Source organism: Cyanistes caeruleus, chromosome 25 (assembly GCF_971803275.1).
Source record: "Cyanistes caeruleus chromosome 25, bCyaCae1.hap1.1, whole genome shotgun sequence".
In the NCBI taxonomy this organism is placed as follows: Eukaryota; Metazoa; Chordata; class Aves; order Passeriformes; family Paridae; genus Cyanistes; species Cyanistes caeruleus.
Window position 1 is genome coordinate 3,577,136 of NC_141725.1, and position 19,922 is coordinate 3,597,057.

The following is a 19,922-nucleotide window of genomic DNA, read 5'->3' on the forward strand; positions in this document are numbered from 1 at the left end:
CCCTGAGGCGAGCTCCGTGCTCAGGGGTTACTGTTGGCAGCAGGTGCCGGACTGCGGAGCACCTGAGTGTGGAAGAGCCGGTGGGAGGATCCCCTCGGGCTCGGGATGTTGTGCTGGGCGGATGTTCTGCTCCCTGCAGGCAGGACGTGGCGCTGGTCTGGGTGAGGCTGCGGGTGGCGGCTCCTGACTCAGGCACAGCTGACGGGATGTGACACAAAGGGAGGTGCGAGCCGGGGATGCCGGAGGCATCGTTCCGCCGCGGCCATGCCAGGAGCAGCCTCTGCTCCTGTTGCAAGTGCGGCCCTGGCAGCGCTGTGAGTTGTCACACAGGTGTGGCACCTGCAGGCTGACCTGGGACTGCGCTCCGAGCCGGGATTCTGTGTGCTGGCGAGCCCGGGGGCGGCTGCCGGTCGCTGCATTCGCTCGGTGGGACCGGGAGCGCCGGGGGCACCGGCGGGGCCGCCCCGCCCACCGCCTGCCCCGCCCCGCGCTCTGATTGGTCAGCTGCGCCCGTAGGGGGCGGTGCCCGCTGTGGCCACGCCCCTCATGGGACTACAGCCCCCGCCGTGCCCCGCGTGGCGCCGGTCCCGCCGCCCCCCCCGCGCCCCGGAGCGGCCGCTGCGCCCCCCGAGAGCCCCGGTACCCCGGCATGGCGCGGCCCGCCGTGCCCAGCTCGCAGAAGGCGCTGCTGCTGGAGCTGAAGGGGCTGCAGGAGGAGCCCGTGGAAGGGTTCCGGGTCAGGCTGGTGGACGAAGGGGACCTGTACACCTGGGACGTGGCCATCTTCGGCCCCCCGGACACCCACTATGAGGGCGGGTACTTCAAGGTGAGCGGCGGGGGCAGCGGGAAAGGCTCGGGCTGTGAGGGGAGATGGGGCTGGGGGGGGCGAAGGCAGAGCAGGCGGTGTCGGGGGATGTGCTGGGTGTTTTGGGAAGGAGTTTCGGAAGGGTGAGACCCTGTGAGGGGACTGTGGATGAGGGAGGGTGTCCCGGGTGGGTGTGGGGGTCGTGACAGAGCTGCCCCCGGACTTGTGGGCGTGTTGAGGGCCAGGGAGAGCTGGGTCTTTCACTGGACGCCTGAGGGTCCCTGGGGCTTCGGAGTGGTCCTGGCAGGACCAAACTGCTGCTGCTACCAAACTACCGAGGGTCCCCTTCGTTGTGAGGAGCATTCGGCCCCCTTGGGGCTCTGCCTCAACCACCCCCCTGCCCCCCCGGTCTGAGGGTGCAGGACAGCGGGCTCCAGGTCGCTGATGTTCCTTCTTCAGGAGGGGATCCGAGGCATCGCCACCGGGCCAGTGGTCTGACAAAGGTCCCTCGAGTGCAGACAGAGACAGCCCAGGGTGGGAGCAGGGAGCTGGGTTGGGGAGTGAGTGTCATGACTTGGTTTGGGGTTTGAGGTGGAAGAAGGGGTTTGGCAGCCTGACTGCACAGTCCCCCCTCGGCAGGATGTGTGTGTGTTCTTCCCAGGTGTTGTGCAACGTGGGGTAGCTGTTTTCTTCCTCTTTCTCATCCTCCCTCCTCCACTGAGCTCTTGTGTTTTCATCCTGTTGCTGTCAGGGTGGGGATGCACAGGGTGAGTCACCCACGGTAGCTGTGTTTGTTTTCCTGGGCTGGCAAAGCCGATGTTTCAGAGCCAGGTTTCATCCCTTTACTGAAGTGAAGGTTTTTTTCCCCCATAACATATTGGTATGAGACCCTTTGAACTCTCACCCCTTCAGCCACTCAGGCTTCTGTTGTGTGCTTGAGAGCTTCCAAAGTCGGCACTGATTGTGCTGGTGAGGCTGTGCATAAGAGGAGAGCAATGAGGCCGAGTCTTCTCCAGCCTATGGGGACACCAGCCTGTTTGTTCAAGGCAGGGTGGGGTTGTTTCTGTCCAAGCCCCCTTTGGCATCACTTTGCCTCTGCCGGTTTTGTTCTCATCCCCTCTGACACAACAAAGGGGATTATTCTGCGACGCTCAGCTGTTTGGCCAGAGCCCAGCATGGGGCCGAGTGTCACTGCCCTGCACTCCACACACACAACACGGCCCCCACTGCACTTTTCCCTCTTCCCACCCCTGTCCTGTGCCATAGATCCGATGTCTGGATTCTCTTGTACGTAAACTGAGGGAGCAAGAAGCATTCAGGGAGTTGTCATGTTGAGTCTTGATCTAGAAGTTTGCTCCTAGGGCCTGGGAACAGCTGAAAGCTGAATCAGTCACTGGGAAGTTGTGCAGCCACACAGGGAGAAGCTGCCCCCATCCTCTCGGATTCCTGGTGCTGGTGGGTTGGGGGTAGCAGCTCTGAAGACTGTGGGATGTTGCTGTAGGTCCTTATGCCCCCTCAGGCTTCACTCAGAGATGGACAGTGTGCCCTTCTTTGCCCACTCTCAGCCCCACGGGTTTGGTGGCTGTGGGAGGAGCTGGTGGTGGCTGAGTGTCCCTGCTGGAGCCCTGGGCTGCAGCCTGAGCTTCATGTGATTTTATTTTTAGCCCCCAAGCTGCGCGCTGCGGCCGGTTTGGACTGGGTCTCTTCTCAGCAGTGACAGGCTATTTTTAGATTTGGTGTGTTCATCGGAGCACCAAACACCTGATGCTTCCTTCCCGTGAGCTCTGAAGGGTAAACAGCCTTTCCTTCAGAGGCACAGCCATGGTCTGTCCCTGACAGCAGCTCTGGCGGGTGACCCAGACTCTGCCTGGCTCTGTGTGCTGCTGTGGGGTTTGTGCTGGGTGCCAACACCATGAGCTCCCGCAGGTTCCTCTGCATTGGAGAGCACTGGGTTAGCACCAGTGGGCCCTGCTGGACAGGAGGGCATGGGCAGGATGAGGGGCAAGAAGCTGCTGCTGGTCACAGGCCCCTTGCTCATCCCACTCTGTGTGGTGAGAGGGTGCCCCTGGGGCCGGTGTCCATCCTGCCCCTGGGGCCGGTGTCCATCCTGCCCCTGGGGCCGGTGTCCTCCCCACAGAGCTGGCTGGTGCAGAGGCTCTGTCCCAGCAGGCACCCAGCTGGGCTTGGCAGAGTTTCCTTCTTCCTGAAGCTGTCAGAAGCTCTGTGGTTTCCGTCCCTTCCTTCTCACAAGCTGGTGTTCACGTCTCCTCATTGTTCCCTTGCAGGCTCGTCTCCGGTTTCCCATTGACTACCCCTACTCTCCTCCTGCCTTCAGGTTCCTGACCAAAATGTGGCACCCCAATATCTACGAGGTAGGTCCCCTGGGACAATGAACAGGTTCTTGGACAGTCAGTGGACACGTGTGCCTCTGTTGTGATGACACTGGATGCAAATGCCAGCCTTTGGCACAGGACACTTGGTGCCTTTGGCGATGAGTGCCTGGCACAGGGAATGCTGCTAACGAGCTCACGACAGCCCTTTGCTGTCCCAGTGCAGGTTCCAGGCCAGCCAGACTTTGCAGGCCTGATGGCTCCCACGCTTGGGGACATTGTGCCTATGCCAAGAGTGGCTGCAGGCTGAGTGACGTGCCTGGCCCTGGGGCCCACGCCAGGGGCACAGTGTGCTGGGCATTGGGCAGCCTGACCTGTACGGTGCTGGCCCTCTCGGGGTGCTTGTCCACTTTTGTGTCCCTCCTATGGGACTGAAGGGACAGCTGGGGTCGCCTCACCTGGCTTCAGCCAATGGGAAGTGTGAGCAAGGAGATCCTGAGGCAGCAACTTCTGAGGATCCAGTTTCTCCTGTGCTTTCAGACAGGTGATGTCTGCATCTCCATCCTCCACCCGCCCGTGGATGACCCGCAGAGCGGGGAGCTGCCATCGGAGCGCTGGAACCCCACCCAGAACGTGCGGTGAGGGCTGGGAGGGACTGCAGGCAGGGGGCTCATCCAAGGGCAGGGATGGGAAGGTGGGAGGATGGGGACAGCCTCCTGCTCCCAAAGCCTGCAGGAGGTGCCAGGGGGCTGGTGAAGGCTCTTGGCCTGTTGGATTTGCTGCCAGAGCTTGTGTGTGGATGAGTGTAAGCCAAACAGCCCATGTGCTGCTGTCCCCTGCCTGGCCTGCTCCCCTCCCCAGAGTGGGGCTGCTGGCACTGCTGGGGTGCTGCTGACCTGCCTCAGCTCTGACCTGCTCATGTTTATTGTTGCCAGAACCATTCTGCTGAGTGTGATCTCACTGCTGAATGAGCCCAACACGTTTTCCCCAGCCAACGTGGATGCCTCCGTGATGTACCGCAAATGGAAGGAGAGCAAAGGGAAGGACCGGGAGTACACAGACATCATCAGGTGTGTGCTGAGCCTGGGCCTGGCAGCACTGGCTGTGCTGGGATCCTGTGGGACATGGGCTCTGGAGGGCTGTGGTGCAGAGCTCTGTCCTCACCCTTCACTTCTCGCCCTCCAGAAAGCAAGTGCTGGGCACCAAGGTGGACGCTGAGCGCGACGGAGTGAAGGTCCCCACCACGCTGGCTGAGTACTGTGTGAAGACCAAGACTCCAGCCCCAGATGAGGGCTCAGACCTCTTTTATGATGACTATTATGAGGATGATGAGATGGAGGATGAAACAGAGAGCTGTTACGGTGATGAGGATGACTCCGGCAATGAGGAATCTTGATGGCCCTCTGGCATTACTATAAACTACTGATTTTTACCTCAGCTAGAACAAACTGGTTTGAATTTAGGATCTGTCAGCCCTGAAATTAACTCTCTACCTCGCAGGGAGACTGTTCTGCTGTTGCAAAGGAAATCCCATGGCTGTCTTTGTAGGAAAAGATAAACCCCCTATTTTATAAACTTTGTGGGGGGCAGGTAGAGAGGGGGAAGCTGTGTTGGGTCATTCACAAAGCTGCAGAAACTGAGGTGCTGGTGGCTCTGCCAGGCTGAGGAGTGACAACTAGGCCTGGTGTTGGCTGCCCCTCATCTGTGTATGTTCAGCTTCTCTTCAGCCCCATGGGGTAGGAGCAGTTTGGGGGGCTTGTGGGGGTGGTGAGCGGTTGCTTTGGTGGGCGGGGGACAGCATGTGAGTGCTGTCTTGGCTTTCAACACCTGCAGCTGTCTGGGCTGTCCCCACAGGACCCTTTTGCCTTCCCTGCCCATGATGCTGGATCTGTGTTCACAGGGAGAAAGGCACCAGGGAGGACTTGCCCAGCAGCCACCAGCACTGGGCATGTGGGGATGGTCTGTTTGTGGTTTTTAACTAGCTGGGAGGGACAGGGTCATGCTGAGTATTTCTGCTTCTGTATTTTTTTTTTTTTTGACACTATTTAATAAAGTTCTTCCAGGGAAGGGTTGTGATGTGTGTGTGAGATTCTGCCTGGTCTGTGCCCAGGCTACGAAGGATTTGTGTCAGACATGGACTGGCATGGAGCTGTGGGTGGATGAGCTGCTCTCCTGGAGCTGCAGGGCAGCGGAGGGGCTCACAGTAACCCTCTTTCCACCATGCAGAGGGGGCAGGAGAGTCTGAACAGGGTTGCCTCTGGTCTGAAGAGCATCTCTGCCCTTTCCAGGCAACATTCAGTGCCTCTGCCCTGGAGCTGTGGCCAACACTCGGTCTCTACGTGGGCCAAGCCCTGCAGTGCTGCACAGGGAAGGTGCTTGCCTTCTCGCTCCTCTGCAGGCAGCAGACCTGCCTGGGCAGTGCCTGGCTGCGCTCAGCGGTAACCGAGGGGTGCCCCAAGGGTGCCCAGGGCCCTTGCAGCTGCTCTAATCAAAGCTGGGTGTGCCCTGAGCCCACAGATCGGGACCGGCTGGGATATGCGAGCTCCAGAGACTGTGGTGAGCTCCCAGCCCAGGGCTCTGCCGGCCCCTTCTCTGGCTGGGATGGGCTGAGCAGCCTCGGAGCCAGGGCAGGGACGAGGCCCTGGCAAAACGCCTGCCTGGGGCTCCTGGCCCTGCTGCACAAAGCTCGTCAGAGGGGTAATGAGCAAAACTTGCCTCGGCTGGAGTCGTGCAAATGGGATCAGGGCTTGAGTGACACCTGCGACTGCACGCGGCGAGGGCATGTGCTTTATTGCCTTAGGAAATGAGGCTAAAAGGTGAATAGGATTATTGTCGCTTTATTCAGGCCTGGCAAACGGCTTCCAAGGTCACCCGGCCGGCATGGAGCAGCAGCCCCGGCTGCTCGTTCACAGCCAGCCCCTCCTTCCTTTCCTGGGGGGCTGCTCTGTGCACCCCCAGCAGCCTCCCCATCCGCATGGCCATGACCATGTCCCTTCGCCTGTGTGTGAGCAGTTCCCTCCGCAGTGCTGGATGCTGGACACCACCCAGACCAGGACCAGCTCCTCAGCCTGCGGGCACCACACTCGGAATTTCTGCACCACGGGAGCCGTATTTGCAAACTCCCCCCAGTGCTGGGGGAGCCCAGCCAGTGTTTGAGGGTGGGCGGGACACAGGGAAGAAATGGTCTGGGAGGAGCTGGCAGATCCCCCGTGGAGAGCCTGGTGGGGACTGGCGCCTATGGCCCCATTGTTTCGGCTTTTCCTGCCCCCCTGCCCAGTGCCCCTGGCTGTGCGTGCTCCAGTGGTCCAGCTCAGTCAAGAGCTCGCTCCTGGGATGGAGAAAGCTGCTGTCGTGCCTCTTTGCCCCAGCTGCCTTGCTGGTTATCGCCTGCCCAGCCCCTTGCGGTTATCAGGCACTTCCAGCTGGGCCGGGGCCGGGACTTGAGGCCCAGCACCCCCTGACCCCACGGACCGGCCGAGAGCCCGGGGCCGGGTGCGTTCCGTGCACCTCGGGGCAGCCCTGGCCAGGGCCGGAGGGGGCTGTGAGACAGCGGAGCAGCGGCCAGGGCCGGAGGGGGCTGTGAGACAGCGGAGCAGCGGCCAGGGCCGGCTGTGCTGCTTTGTCCCGGCAGCGGCCCCGCCGTGTCCGCAGGAGCCATTGTCTGTGCCGGGCTCCCTGCGCTGAGGAAGCGCTGCCCGCTTTCCTTCCCATACATCCCGCTGTGCGGGGGACCCGCAGGCGGCCCTGCCTCACCCCGTGTGGCCCCGAGAGCCTCCGGGAACCTCCGCGTGCCTCCGGTCCTGCCCGGGGACCCGCCTGCCCCAGCACCCGCCGGCTCCCCCGTGACTCTGCCCACGGTGCGCCCCGAGGAGCCACATGGCCTAGGGGGCGTGTGGGTTCCGGTGCTCCCCCCGGTGCTCCCCGCGGTGCGTGCGTGCCCCGGCTCGGCAGGGACGGACACGTGCAGACCTGTCCACCCCCCGCCCCCCCCGTCCGCGGTCTCGGACCCGTCCGGGGCAGCGGCTGCGCCGGGGCCCCAAAGGACCCTCAGCCCCGCCCCCAGCGCGCGTTTCTATTGGCTGTCCCCCACCGGTGGGCGTGGCCTCGGCGGGACCGGCCCGAACCGGCTCTGCCCTCGGGGCCAGGAGAGAGGAGAAGGCGCTCGGTGTGATCTTCTCTCTGATTGGACGGGCCCGGCCGAATGGGCGGGGCCTGAGAGGCGCAGCAACGCGCGATTGGCCGACCGGAGGTGAGAGTGGGGCAGGGCCCGATCTGGCCCCGCCTCCCCCCGGTGCCCCCGGTCGCGGTTATAGCGCGCGCGCGGCGCGGCGGAGGCGCGTGCGGAGATGGCGGCGGGCGCGGCGGGAACGCGCGCGGTCCTGGCGCTGCTCGTCTTGTGCTCGATGGCCGCCGGCGCCGTGGGGACAAGTACGGACCGGACCGGGGCGGGCCAGGGTGGCTCCGGGTTGGAGGCGGCTCCATTTAGGCAGCCCGGGATGGCGGGGGGTTCGCGGGCGCCCACTGGGGGGTCCGTGGGGGGTTGGACGGAGGGAGTCCTGCGGGGGCTCCGAGGGGCTTTGGCAGAATCCCAGTCCCGCGGGTGGGCTCCGGGCCGGCTCCGGGAGCGGCAGGCGGGGGGGGAGGAGCGGCGGCGCGGGCGCCTGCGGCGGGGCACGTCCGCGGCGGGCGGGGCCGGGGGAACGGAGGCGCCCTGGGGCTATCGGGGGATGGCCGGGCCGGGCTGGGCTCCGTGCTGCCGTCGGGCAGTGCCGGGGCTCGGGCGGAGGATGCCCCGGCGCACCGCGTGCCCGCTGATCTCTTTAACCGGAGGGGCGGCGGGGTCCGCCGGTGCTTTCAGCCACGCTGGGTCGTTTTCTCCTTAGGAAAACCGAGGAGTTTATTCCCAGCAGCCGCTTCTCCGGTTTGTGCGGCTGAGGAGCAGCATCGGGTTGGCCGGGCTTTAAGCGCTGAGGATGTTCGGGATAAGCGGCGGGGCGGCGGCTCCGGCAGCCCCGGGCGGGCGCTGAGCGCTCCTCCCGCAGGGACCCGCGGGCCCTGCCCTGCCCTGCCCTGCCCTGCCCTGCCCTGCCCTGCGGCTCCACCTTTCACCTTCCCACCTTCCGCAGGGGCTCACGGCATCCCCGGCCGTGCTCTCCCCGCAGCCCGGCAATCGGCTCTCGTGCGCGGGGTGCAGATGGAAGAGGCTGGGTTTGGTCGCCAGTGGCGAGCAGCTGGTCCTGGCTGTTCGGCGTTTTGAGTACTTGAACAATTTGTAGCCTGTTTGTGCTTAATTCAGCGTAGTAGAACCAAACCCTGAGAGTGAAGGAGAAAGAGTGGGAGTATCCTGGAAAACCCAAGTGTGTGCTCCAGTAGTTTCTTTCTACAGAATCGCATTTTAATTTTGCAGGGCAGAGCCTCCTTCTAAGCCTCACACTCATCACCTGGAGATGGCCAGGGTGGCCTCATCCCGCTCCCTGTGTGGCTCTGAGGGCTTCCTGCACCCTCCTGCCTGGGCACTGGTGCTGGAAGGAGCTGGAGGGGGCAGTTCCTATCCTGGGTCTGAAAAGCCCTGGGAGGATGAGCTGGCCCATCAGTTGTGTAATGCCCATGTCCTGCCTGGCCATGCCTGGGCTTGGTGTGGAGCTGTGCTGGTGCCTCAAGGGAGCAGAGTGGGGGCTGAAAAGTGGGGTTTGGCCTCTCAGCAGTGTTTAGGTTTGGCTTTATGGAGCAGACTGGGTAACAGCTCACCCCATGGAGCATAGGTCAGTGTATGCTTGGACTCTGTGCCCTTGGGTCCCCCCGAGGACCCTGACTTTGATCTGGCTGTGCAAAGCTTAAGGGCAGATTTTATAGCTATTTTAAATGGCAAAAAGTGTTAGATCCTCAACTATCCCCTTCCCAAACGGAAAAACAAAGGTCAGACCTGTGGAATGGTGGGGCTCTGGCCTGGCTTGGCCACCCTGAGCACTCCCACTGCTGTTAACACCCCAGCAACTCCTCCTTCTGCGCAGGGGAGAGGTTGTTTTTAGTTTGAAGGTGACTCTGGAGAATGTTATCTGGTCTCTGCCTTCCCTGCTGTCCCGCTGGCTCGGATACCACGCCGTGCCCGAGGAAGCATCCGGCTCAGCTCTGTGAGGGGTGTCTGGGCTTTGGGAGCTGAGCCCCACTTGCAGCCCATCACCCTGTGGAAAATGTGGCAGCAGCCCTGATCGATCCCAGCGGGTTTGTGCTGGCCATGCTCCTGTGCCTCGGGCTGCACAGCCGCCTTCCCCAGCCCAGAGAGCCCACGGTTGGGATTTCCTGCTCTCAGCTCTCTGGTGGGGACAGGGAGGGCGTTAATCCCACGGGAATGCAAATGGTACTCGCTGCTGCTGCTTGCTGGAGCCTTTTGACCCGTTTGAACTGCATGAGGTACCCTCTAACTCGGAGCAAATAACCTTGCGCAGCTTATTTTGTCAGCGTACGGTAATCACCTTGTAGCTGTAAAACCCTTGATCTTTCCCAGCTCCCCCTCTTTAATTCGGGCTGCAGTTGGAGCAGACGGGCTCGTACAAGTGCTGTGGGCAGCTCCAGGGCTTGTCAGGGTTGGGAGTGTTTGATCACAGGCCTGTGGTGTGGAAAAACCTCTTCTCAGTGGTTCTGGGAGTGGAGCCCAGCTGATCCCCCCCATCCCATAACATCTCTGGGTAGCCCTGAACCTCCTGTTTGGGTAAAATTAATGTCTGCCTTCTCCTAAGAGTCCCTTGGTCATTTATCTTTTAGCCATGCTTATTCTTCAAGACTTTCAAAGCTCTAGTAGGAAAGTTTTTCCTTTGAAAAATGTGGAATTAGTTTCTTTAGGAGTCAAGCTTAGCTTACAGGCTAACTTGTGTCTTCCTTGATTTTGAGCAAACTTGGGTTTGTCACACTGCTTTGTTCCTACTCTCACAAAAAGCAGCCTTAGGATATCTTCAGGCTCAAACCTCTTCAGGCTTTCAACCCTCTCCCAAAACTTCTAAGCTCACTTCCTCTGTGCCTGTACATTATGGTGCATCCATGGAGGGTTGTAATCACAAAGTGCTTTTAATTGAGCAAATTAATTCCTGGAAGGTTCTTGGGGTGCGAGAGCTGCCTGTTAGTACAGGAAGGATGTGTCTCAAGCTCAGCTCCTTCTTCTGAAACCTGGCTGGGGGTGAGTCACGTAGTGACCTCGACCTGTGCCTGATGGCTTTTCCCGAAGTGGAGCTGCTGAGCCTCCCTTCCTGCCTGCCCTGGGAAGGGCTCCTGGGGCTGTGGCCGCTGCCCCGTGCCTGTCCTGGAGCCCGAGGGCGTTTGGCAGCTCCGCTCCCCGGGACCGACCTTTGGACTGGCTGATTCCACCACTGAACCCTCTGGCCTCCGGCTGCAAGGGCAGAGTGAAAAATACCCAAATTCCAGCCTGCAGCTGGTACCTGTGCCTCTGGTCTGTTTGTTGCCAGTTCAGCTCTGCAGGCTGGCCTTGCCTGAGATGAAAAGTCAGATTTCGCTGTTTGTATGATAACAAATTGACACGTTTCCTCACCTGGCTCGTGACATCTTGCGGACTTCCTCCTCCAGAAAGAGTTCTTAGCTTGGGGTTGTGCTCAGGAGTTCCTGCTGGGCACCTTGAGGGGCTGAGGGATGGATCAAGGGTGTGGGCAGGCGAGGGGCCGGTGCGTGTGGCTGTGCCCAGCGAGGGGGGGCCTGGGCCCTGGCCAGCTCTGAATTACGGTCAGGCAGCCTGGGGCTGTGCAGCGAGGGGGAACGGACACGTTCCTCCTGGGGCCACAGGGGCACAGCGAAGCCCTTTTCCCATTTCACTTGTCTTAATCAAACTGGATGGGAGGGGGCTTGGTCAGCATCCCCTCGCTGTCCCCTCACTGTCCCCAGCCTCCCACGGTGATGTGCGCTGTGCAGCACCTTGCCAGAGCACAGACTGGGGAATGTGGGGGCTCCAGAGGCCCTTGGAACACAAATATAGTGTTTTCATCCTGAGCTGGAAGCGCTGGGGGCCAGACTGAGGCCTTGGGCAGCAGGTGGGCGTCCAGTTTGGGTAGCAGCACACACTGGGAGCTGGTTTGCAGCCGCAGGAGATACAAAACGCAATCACAGCCCTGTCTGAGCCAGGCAGAGTTCAGAGTGTGGAGGGGAGGGAGGGAGGAGTGCGCTGTGCACCCTCCTCTCGGTCACCGAGGGTTGTTTTTGCTTGTGGAAGGTGAATTCTTGCTTTGCACTAACACTTTGCACTAATACCTCTTCAACTCATAGCTGGTTTTATAAAGTCACCGCTGTCTCAAAAGAGACTGACTCAGGACAGCGTGGAGTTGTACTGCGAGGCGATTGGCAATCCCATCCCTGAGATCCAGTGGTGGTTTGAGGGGAACGACCCCAATGAGACCTATGCTCAGCTCTGGGATGGCGCACGGCAGGACCGTGTCAAAATCAACGCCACCTACAACCTGCACTCTACCAGCACCATCTCCATCGCAAACCTCACGGGCGACGACTCGGGCATGTATGAGTGCCGGGCTAGCAACGACCCCGACCGCAACCACTTGTCGAAGAGCCCCAAAGTCAAGTGGATCCGTTCCCAGGCGAACGTTTTTGTCATCGAACGTGAGTGGCCGCACCGAGGCCTTGGCACTTGCTCGGACACCGGTGTCTTGAGTCTCCTGCCATGCTCACCCCTGCACCTGTGTCCTGTGGCTCCCGAAAGCTCCCCCCACCCTCCCACCCCAGCTGTAGAACTGAGAGACTCCCACCCTCTGTCAATCTCCCCACCACCTGTGACTTGACCCGGAATGGCCCTGCTCAAAAAGGGTTGTGGCTTCCCAACCAATTCGCCCTCCGGCAATCCCGCGCCTTTTCCGGAGCCAAAAGAACCTGGAACCTGCCGCTTATTCCCGAGCGCCTCCGAGCCCTGGTGCTGGCTGCAGAATTGAGCCTCGATTCTGTGGTCGACTCGTGCCCTAACCACCACTGACCAGCGGCCCTTCCCTGCGGCTCGTACAGCTCCCGCTCCTTCCGGCAGCCCTGCTTTGAGCTCGCTTCCGTGCTGGTGACCCAGACTCGTGGGGAAACAAATCTTTGCTTTGAGGTCTGAGATGCAACCGTTTTTGAAATGGCCGTGTCTGTGTGACACCTGAGTGTGACACCTGAGTGTGACACCTGAGTGTGACACCCGAGTGTGATGTCGTTGCTTGTCCTGTGGACGTGGCCGGGTTCCCTCTCGCAGAGCGGGCAGGCGAACCCCGGAGCGCCCAGGCTGCTTCCAGTGATAGAAACCTGGGAGGGAGATTAAAGTCCTGCTCAGGGTCTCCCCGTGAATCCTGGAGTTAGGAGAGCTGCCTTTTCAGCAGAAATGTGCTATGGAGTACAGAACTCCCAGCAGAACCCTTCTTCCAGTGGAATTTGGATAGGAGGAAAAGCAAAATGCCTCTCAGCCCTGGCAAAAGCTGGTCCTTCCGAGGGATGGAGATGGGGTGGGAGGGCAGGGACCAGGGTGGCACCGGGGCTGTGCAGGGGTGCTGCTGATGGCAGCTGCCTTCTCGGACAGCCTCCTACAAGTAGAAATGCCTGAGTCATCTTAGGTTGCATAATTTACTGCTGCCTGGCGCATGGAGGCCCAGGACCTCTCGGAGTCACGGCTCTGTGTCCTCCCTGGAGTCACTCTGACTAAAGCCTTTGGGTTAGTGCCTCAGGTGATGCACATACTGCTGCCACACGATCTTGTCTGCTCCCCCTCACCACAGAGGGTCCTGTGTGCTACCTGGAGGTGTCTGAAGCAGCTCAGGTGCTGGGAGGTGTTGACACAGGAGCGCTGTGGCGGCTCACAGCAGCAGAGAGCCGTGCTCTGCCCTTCAGAGTGACCTTTTCCATTGCTTATTGAGCACTGGGCTGTGCTGGGGCTGCACCCGGGGTAGGGCCAGCGGAGATTCGAGTGATGCCGGACACGGCAGCGATCCTGCTTGTGGGGGGAGCAGCTGCAGGGCCAGCGTGGCCAAACCAGGTCCACTCAGGCCTGGTCACCTGGTGTGGGGGACTCTGGTGCTGGCACGGTCAGCTCTGGTAGGGAACTGTGTGAAGGTAAGTGGAAGCTGGGAACAGAGACAAGGAGCTGTGGGGTTTGTGTTCCAGGTTCTTGGGCACCACGTCAGCTCTGCCGTACCCAGGGTTAACTTAAATCCAATTCTTTATGAATGCAGGTCCAGAAATTACTGCTCAGGTCACTGAGGATGCTGACAAGCTGATCCTCAGCTGTAACATGTCTGCACCACAACCCACCATCACGGGCCACAAGTGGATTCGCTGGGATAAGGTCCTGGAGCAGGACGAGAAGTCGGGTGCTTTCACCAGCTACACGTGAGTGTCAGGGCAAGGTCAGAACCTGAGCACAGGCAGGTTTTTTTTCCCAGAAGGCAGCTGCTGTTTGCTGTCAGCTGGAACCAGGGCTGAGTTCCTGCAGCCCTGCTGATGGGGTGGGGCTTTGGGACTGTGGAGCATAAGATGACTCTAACAGGATTTTGGTAAGGCCCAACACTCTCCTTTATGGGGAGGATGGGAACAGAAAGAAGGAGGAAGGGGCAGTTTTGTGCCACAAATGTCCTCTTAGAGATTCCCTGATTTTAAGCAGATGTTCAGCTGGACTCTGGTTATTCCATGTTCTCCCAGAGCTTTGAAGGAGCCCTGCTCTGGACAGGCCACCAGCTCCCTGTGTGTGGAGCGAGAGGCTCCAGTCCATGTTGTCTCTCCTTGGGGCTTTTTGTCCCTTCCCAGAGTCCGGCTGTTGTCCCAGAAGGAGCTGTGGCAGGCTGTGGTCCGTGCTGGCTGCGGGAATACCAGCCTTATTGTGGCAGTGCAGTGAGCTTTCCTTTCTGATTACAGTCAGGCCTGGCTGGCACTGACCCAGCAGCTGTGGAGGCATCATGTCCCTTTGTATGGCAGTGCCGACGTGCCTGTCTCCCCATAGCAACAGGGAGCTGAACAAGGATTAAAGTATTTATAACCCAGCCTCCCTCGCGTGACCTCAATTCCTCAGCTGAGTGGTTTTTGGAAGTGGGAAGCGCCGTGCACGGCAGAACTAACAAACAGCCCCTTGTCCCAGTGCAGCCATGGGACAAACTCCGTGGGCCCCTTCCCTCGAGTGGGTATTACTGAGCAGCAGAATGGGATGTTTGTTGCAGGGCTGCATAATCCACTAAATCTCATTGCAGCAGCTTTACAGGAAGGAGAATGCGAGAGTTTTTTCTCTATGCGGGGATCAATCCAGAGCAGCCTGGCCTGGGTGATCTTTGCCCTGTGTTCCACTGAGCTGGAACAGTGATCACTGACTTGACAGACCCTGACACATGAAACCCTCTTCTGCCACCCTCAGAGTGTGAGGAGAGTGGAGAGTTTGGTTGCTGTAGGTACACAGTGCAGCATAAACATTCTGCTGGAGTGGGGGAAATTTGCTGTGGAGGAGGCTGCTGGTGTTTGTGGGTGTCTGATTCCGTGAATCTGGAGGTTGATATCTCTGGACAAGTCATCCTGGATGCTGACCTGAATCCTGTTTTTGGTAGAATCAATGGGAAGAAGGAGGAGCACTCTGGCATCTACGAGTGCGTCTACGAAGGAAACCCGCAGATCAGAGGACAAATTAACATTTCTGGTAATTTCATCTCTTTGCTCCTGGGGTCTCAGGAGGGCTGTGGGGAAGCTGTGAACTCCTGAACGCTTTTCTGGGGTCTTTTCAGCTGGTTGAAAAGCTGCTCCCAGCCCTCATCTGGCTGCAGGGCCTCTGCTTTCTGAGAGGCAGCGCCGTTATCAGGCCATTCCAGTGTCTGCAGGGTCAGCCCTGAGATCCTGCATCAAACCAGCCTTCTGTGGGCATGTTCCCACAGGAATAATGGATAGAGGGATAATACCTGCTGGACAAATCTGTCTGAGCCTTTCCTGAAGCAGCGTGATGCACTTTCCTCTTTGAAAATGCCAAACAAGTGAGAGGAACAGCCTGACTGAGGTTTTGGGGTAGCTGATTCTGGTGGGGTGGGCTGCAGGAAGCACAAATCTGTGTGATTTCCATCATGAGATGTCCCAATTATTTTTTTTTTGTCTCGCCTAGTTGCCCCCCAGGTGACAGCATACAAGAAGTCCGAGCATGGGAATGAGGGGGACACGGGTGTGCTGACCTGCAAGAACCCCTCTTTCCCCGCTGTCACCACCTGGTCCTGGTACAAAAGTGGTCACGGGGTGAGTGCTGTGGTTTGCTCCTTCTCCCCTCCTGCCTGCCCTGCTGCCCAGTCCTTGTGCCACCAGAACTGTTTCAAAGCTCAGGAGAGGGATTGCTGTGGTGCTGGGTCTGCCCTGCCCTGAGATCCCTCTTCTCCCTCCTCCCTCCAGCTCCTGGAGAACGCCTCTGGGCGATACATCATCAAGTCCAGCGGCAACAAGACAGAGCTGCGCATCCTTAAATTGGATATTGAGCAGGACACAGGTGACTATTTCTGCAATGGCACCAACTCCTTCGGCACCGGGGATGCCACGGTGAACCTGCGCGTCCGCAGCCGCCTGGCAGCGCTCTGGCCCTTCCTGGGCATCGTGGCAGAAGTCCTCGTTCTTGTCACCATCATCTTCATCTATGAGAAGAGGAGGAAGCCAGATGAGGTTCCTGACGGTAAGAGGCACCTGGGTTTGAATCTGTCTGGGAAGATGAAGTGATTTGTGACAGGCAGGACAGGCAGGATGGGCTTGGAGCGATTTCTGAGGTCCCTTTCTCAGGAGGGGTGGTTTGAGAGCACTCGAGGCACTTGAGGAGCCAGGCTGTACTGCCTGTAACTGCACTGTTTGTGACAGTCCTGCAGTGAGATCTGGAGCCAGAGAGGATTCTGTGCAGGTCAGCCTGACCTTTTGTCTCACCAGTTCCTCTTCTCTTAGCTCAAGAGCTTCCCTTGAGTGTCTGCAGGGCTGGATTTGCTTTGGCAGCTCCCACTCTGGACAAGGTGCTTTGTAAATAAGTACCAGAGCTTTTGTGGTGCTGCAGAACTGTGAGGGACTGTGTCAGGGGCTCTGTAAGACCAGGCTTTGCTTAACTTGTGTTCAGTTCAGGATGTTTTGGGTCATCAGATCCACACATCCTGGATCTCAAAGACCCGGGACTATCTTTAATCTGTTCTGGAAGCACCAGCTCCTCCCTTTCCTTATCGGTGAGGATCTGCATTGTGTCAGCTCCCAGCCTCCTTTATCTGATGCTGTTAACAATGCTGTGTGAGTGCTCTGTATCCTTCCTGCCTGGGATCCTGCAGGGCCCCTGGCCCCCTACGAGGAGCAGGCTCTGGAGAAGTGCAGCAGAGGGGCTGAAGGTCAGATCCCTCCCCTGATTGCAGGGCTTGGAATTCCACTGGAGACAGTTTCACGAGCAGGTGTTTTGCCCTCTGACACCCCTGGCTGCAAGGCAGGTGCTGCCTTAAAGATGTTGTAGCTGCATCTCCCAGCAAAACCACTGTGTGATCTGGTTTGTGATGGCATCAGTCCAGGTCTGTGGGGTGCTGACCTGTCAGAGCTGGAGCAGATGCTTTGACAGACAGGTGAATGTGCTGAAATGTCCTGATGCTCCTTGGCAAGAGGAGCTCAAGTTCCCAAGGGCTCGTGGATGAGGAATACAGCATCACACCCCTTGGTAAACACACATGGCATTACACTGCCCTGATAAAACGTGGTTCTTTCTGCCCCAAAGCCTCTGTAGCTTTGCCCCTCCCAAAAGGTGACAGTGAGGCCTGTCTGAGCCAGTTCCCCCAGTACTTTCTGTGAACTGGGTGCTGCTGTCACCTGGCATGGGGTTGTGACAGCCTGGCCTGTCTTTGGGGTGATATCCTTGCTGGTGTTACCTGTTCACTCTTCCTTTCTCTGCTGCTGGTGCCACCTCACATGGTAAGTGGAAGGTAGTTCCAGCCCTGTGCCTGCCTCTGTCCTCTCACCAGCCCTGAGCAGATCCTGGTGCCCAGGGCAGCCCCAGTGCCCGGAGCACAGGACTCCAGGGGAGCCAGGCCTGGAGAAGAGGTGATGGGGAGCAAAGGAGACAACTGGGAGCCTCCTGTTGGGAGGTGGCAGATCTCAGGGAGCTGGTGAAAGGCCACAGGGCTTGGCACGTGTTGGCAGAGGTGTTTCTGTAGCTGTGCTGCTCAGAACGTGGTGTGCAGTGTTTGTTTTGATAGCACAACGTGTGGGGAGGGAGAAAGGGCTTCCTGCTGCTGCTTAAAGCCTCGTTCCTGAAACATCCTGTTTGGCTTCCCCTCTACCTGCTGTGAGTGTGCTGGGATCTGGGAGCCATCCCAAGTCCTGGTGCCATGGGGGCGAGCTCAGGGGATGGATCAGGGTAGCCAATCTCACCAGAGGAGCTCTACCCTCCCCAGTTTTAAGTGGTGCTGCCTGGAATGCAGTTCCCACTGCTTTAATGAGAGGCAGAGGTCACTTTGCATGTCTCCTTCCCTGACCCTTTGTTTTTTGCTTTCCCTTTCTGTGCTGTCCTGAATGTGAAGATGATGATGGAGGCTCTGCACCACTGTGAGTACCTTGCTCCTTCCTATTTAGCCAGATTTGTACTGGTAGATCTCATCCAGCCAGGGAATCTGCTCCAAAGATAAAAGCTTTATGCAAAGATGGAAGCTGGCTGGTGTGGGCTGATACTCAGTGGGGAGAGATGTCCCCTCCGTGGTTCATTTAATGTCCCCATGTGTAAACTTCACATAATTGGGGTGTCACCAGTGTCTGACCCTGCTCTGGGATCTGATCTCCTGCACCCTCTGCTTGGACCTGAGTTACATTAATGGGTGAGGGGTGGGGAACTCTCTGCTCTCCCTTTCCTCTCACCCCTTCTCCCTTCCCAGGAAGAGCAATGCCACAAACCACAAGGACAAGAACGTCCGCCAGAGAAACGCCAACTAAGAGCAGGGCCAGGTGAGTGCCAGGGCAGAGCCTGGAGCAGGAGCTGCAGCATCTGAGTCTGCTGAGGCTCTCTGGGAGAAGTCAGAGGCTCTTCTGGCCCAGCATGGGCTCCACCAGCCCCTTCCCACCTGGTGCAACAGGCTTTATCTAACTGGCTTTTCTTTCTCTCCTGCCAGGTGATGTGTAGATGAAGAACTCGTCTGGACAATTTTATTTTCTTTTAATTTTTTGGTAAAATAGCACCATGGAATATTCTAGTGCGTCCTTGCGATTCAGTTACTTCACTTTCTAAGGAAACTTAAGTTGTAGAATATAAAAATACACTTTTTTTTTTTTTTTTTTTTTTTTTTAAAGAGTCGCGGGAGGGTTTTTCTACCTGTAAATGTAAATCCTTTCTTCCTGCTAGTCTAGGTCTCTGGCTGTCTCTGTCCTAGGTTATTTCATGTTGGTACAGAGTGGGGAGGGGGGGTGGGAGCGCAGCTGTGTCCCACCTGCTTGTGGGGGTGAGGGAGGAGCTGCTTTGGTGGCTGTTGGGAGATGACCTGATCTGACCAGAGGGTTCAGGAAGGGGCTCTGTGTCTTTCCCTCTGAGTCACCAGGAGCAAGGCTGCACCTTTCCCTGGCACAGGGCTCGTTCCTGGCATGTCCTTGTCGGGCAGATTCCCAGTCAGCTCCTGCCAAACTCTTGGTTACTCTGAAACAGGCAGCCAGGAGCTGGATGCTGGATAAATGATTGCTGTAACTTATTCCATGGGTTGTTCATGTCTCTGCAGTGGGGAGGGGCAGGGTGAGCCGGGGCTGGGGGTGGTTTTAAGGTTTAGCAGCGTGTGCTTGTGCTTATGCTTGAGCCATCGCCGTGTGTGCGTGACGTGGGGGCCTGCGAGCAGACAAGTGCTCAGGGGAGTCTAACACCTTTACTGCTGGGTAGCATTGAACTGTTCCATCTGTTAACACTTCACAAATAAAGATGATTCCTCTCTCTTTTTTCCACCTCTGGACTCTGGTCTCTTCCCTCCGGGCCACCTGACCCTCTGGCTGCAGACCATGGCCCTGTGTCTCGGTTTGGTGCCAGCTCTAATTGCTGAGGAGATGCAGCTCGACGGGTGTAAAAGCCTTCAGGGAGGGAGGGAGGGAGGGAGGGGTGTTCCCTGCTCTGCAGAGCCTGGAGGAGCCTGGGGCCCTGTGCACACTTGCCTGTATGGGACAGTCTCTGCTCGCCCTGCTCCACAGTTCCTCAGGTGTTGTGGCTGTGGGGCCAAGGATCAGCCCCAGCCTTGAGGAGCCCTCACAGACCCTGCTGTTTGTGTGTCACACTTCTTGAAGCAGGTTTTCTATGTTTGCTTTTTTTCCTGCCCTCTGTTGTCAGAGAGAGCAAAGGTGTGAGACCTTTGTGCACAGAGCAGAGCCCTGGGGCCAGGGCAGGATCTGATGGGGAGTCCCTTCTGCTGGAAACCCTGAGCTCAGGGGGCTTCTGCCAACATTCCTGCCCCTGGAGGGAGGCAGCAGAGCCCAGGGGCTGAAGAAAAGCTACCCTGTGTTCCCAGCTGGCCTAAGGTGCCCCTGCCTGCTTCATTCTGGGCACATGACTGAACCACAGCTTTGCTCTGTGGCCAGATCCTTGTCCTTGCCTGGGGTGGGACACAGGGGGAGCATGGCTGTGGTGGCCACCGTGTGCCCAGAGAGGTGGTGGCAGTGCTGACAGCCTGGTGCTGTGGTGTCTGGCTCCCTCCTGCCTTGCTGTGCCACCACAGCGAGGGCAGCATGGCTCTGAGCTGTGTAAATGGGTTATGCAAGGCTTTCACAGCCCCGGCCTTGCGCCATCCCGGTGAAAAATCAATGCATGGTTTAATTTCCTTTATGAAGATTAT

At 58.6% G+C, this 19,922-nt stretch overlaps 2 protein-coding genes across 3 annotated transcripts; both read left to right on the top strand.

Annotated features, from left to right (window-relative positions):
• Positions 1-514: 514 nt before the first annotated feature.
• CDC34 (cell division cycle 34, ubiquitin conjugating enzyme) lies at positions 515-5,202 on the top strand. The gene is made up of 5 exons (XM_023942911.2): positions 515-826; positions 3,091-3,177; positions 3,676-3,773; positions 4,071-4,205; positions 4,321-5,202. The coding sequence occupies exons 1-5, from the start codon at positions 650-652 to the stop codon at positions 4,529-4,531; spliced, it is 708 nt and encodes a 235-aa protein (XP_023798679.2). The 5' UTR covers positions 515-649; the 3' UTR covers positions 4,532-5,202.
• A 2,184-nt stretch (positions 5,203-7,386) lies between these two features.
• On the top strand, positions 7,387-19,044 carry BSG (basigin (Ok blood group)). 2 transcript variants are annotated; one of them, XM_086862549.1, is made up of 9 exons: positions 7,467-7,563; positions 11,401-11,748; positions 13,338-13,494; positions 14,694-14,782; positions 15,236-15,363; positions 15,514-15,787; positions 17,649-17,673; positions 17,997-18,066; positions 18,231-19,044. In XM_086862549.1, the coding sequence occupies exons 1-8, from the start codon at positions 7,482-7,484 to the stop codon at positions 18,052-18,054; spliced, it is 1,161 nt and encodes a 386-aa protein (XP_086718675.1). In that variant the 5' UTR covers positions 7,467-7,481; the 3' UTR covers positions 18,055-18,066; positions 18,231-19,044. The 2 variants fall into 2 exon arrangements, with proteins under 2 accessions (XP_086718674.1, XP_086718675.1); XM_086862548.1 differs by lacking the exon at positions 11,401-11,748 and having other exon boundaries at positions 7,387-7,563.
• The last annotated feature ends 878 nt before the right edge of the window (positions 19,045-19,922 follow it).

Bases quoted from the DNA above. Each gene is read 5' to 3' on its own strand.
- BSG (XM_086862549.1), top strand. From the start codon at position 7,482: ATGGCGGCGGGCGCGGCGGGAACGCGCGCGGTCCTGGCGCTGCTCGTC. The intron at 13,495-14,693 runs GTGAGTGTCAGG...TGTTTTTGGTAG, and splicing joins GGTGCTTTCACCAGCTACAC to AATCAATGGGAAGAAGGAGG. The intron at 14,783-15,235 runs GTAATTTCATCT...TGTCTCGCCTAG, and splicing joins AGGACAAATTAACATTTCTG to TTGCCCCCCAGGTGACAGCA.
- CDC34 (XM_023942911.2), top strand. From the start codon at position 650: ATGGCGCGGCCCGCCGTGCCCAGCTCGCAGAAGGCGCTGCTGCTGGAG. The intron at 3,178-3,675 runs GTAGGTCCCCTG...CTGTGCTTTCAG, and splicing joins GGCACCCCAATATCTACGAG to ACAGGTGATGTCTGCATCTC. The intron at 3,774-4,070 runs GTGAGGGCTGGG...TATTGTTGCCAG, and splicing joins AACCCCACCCAGAACGTGCG to AACCATTCTGCTGAGTGTGA.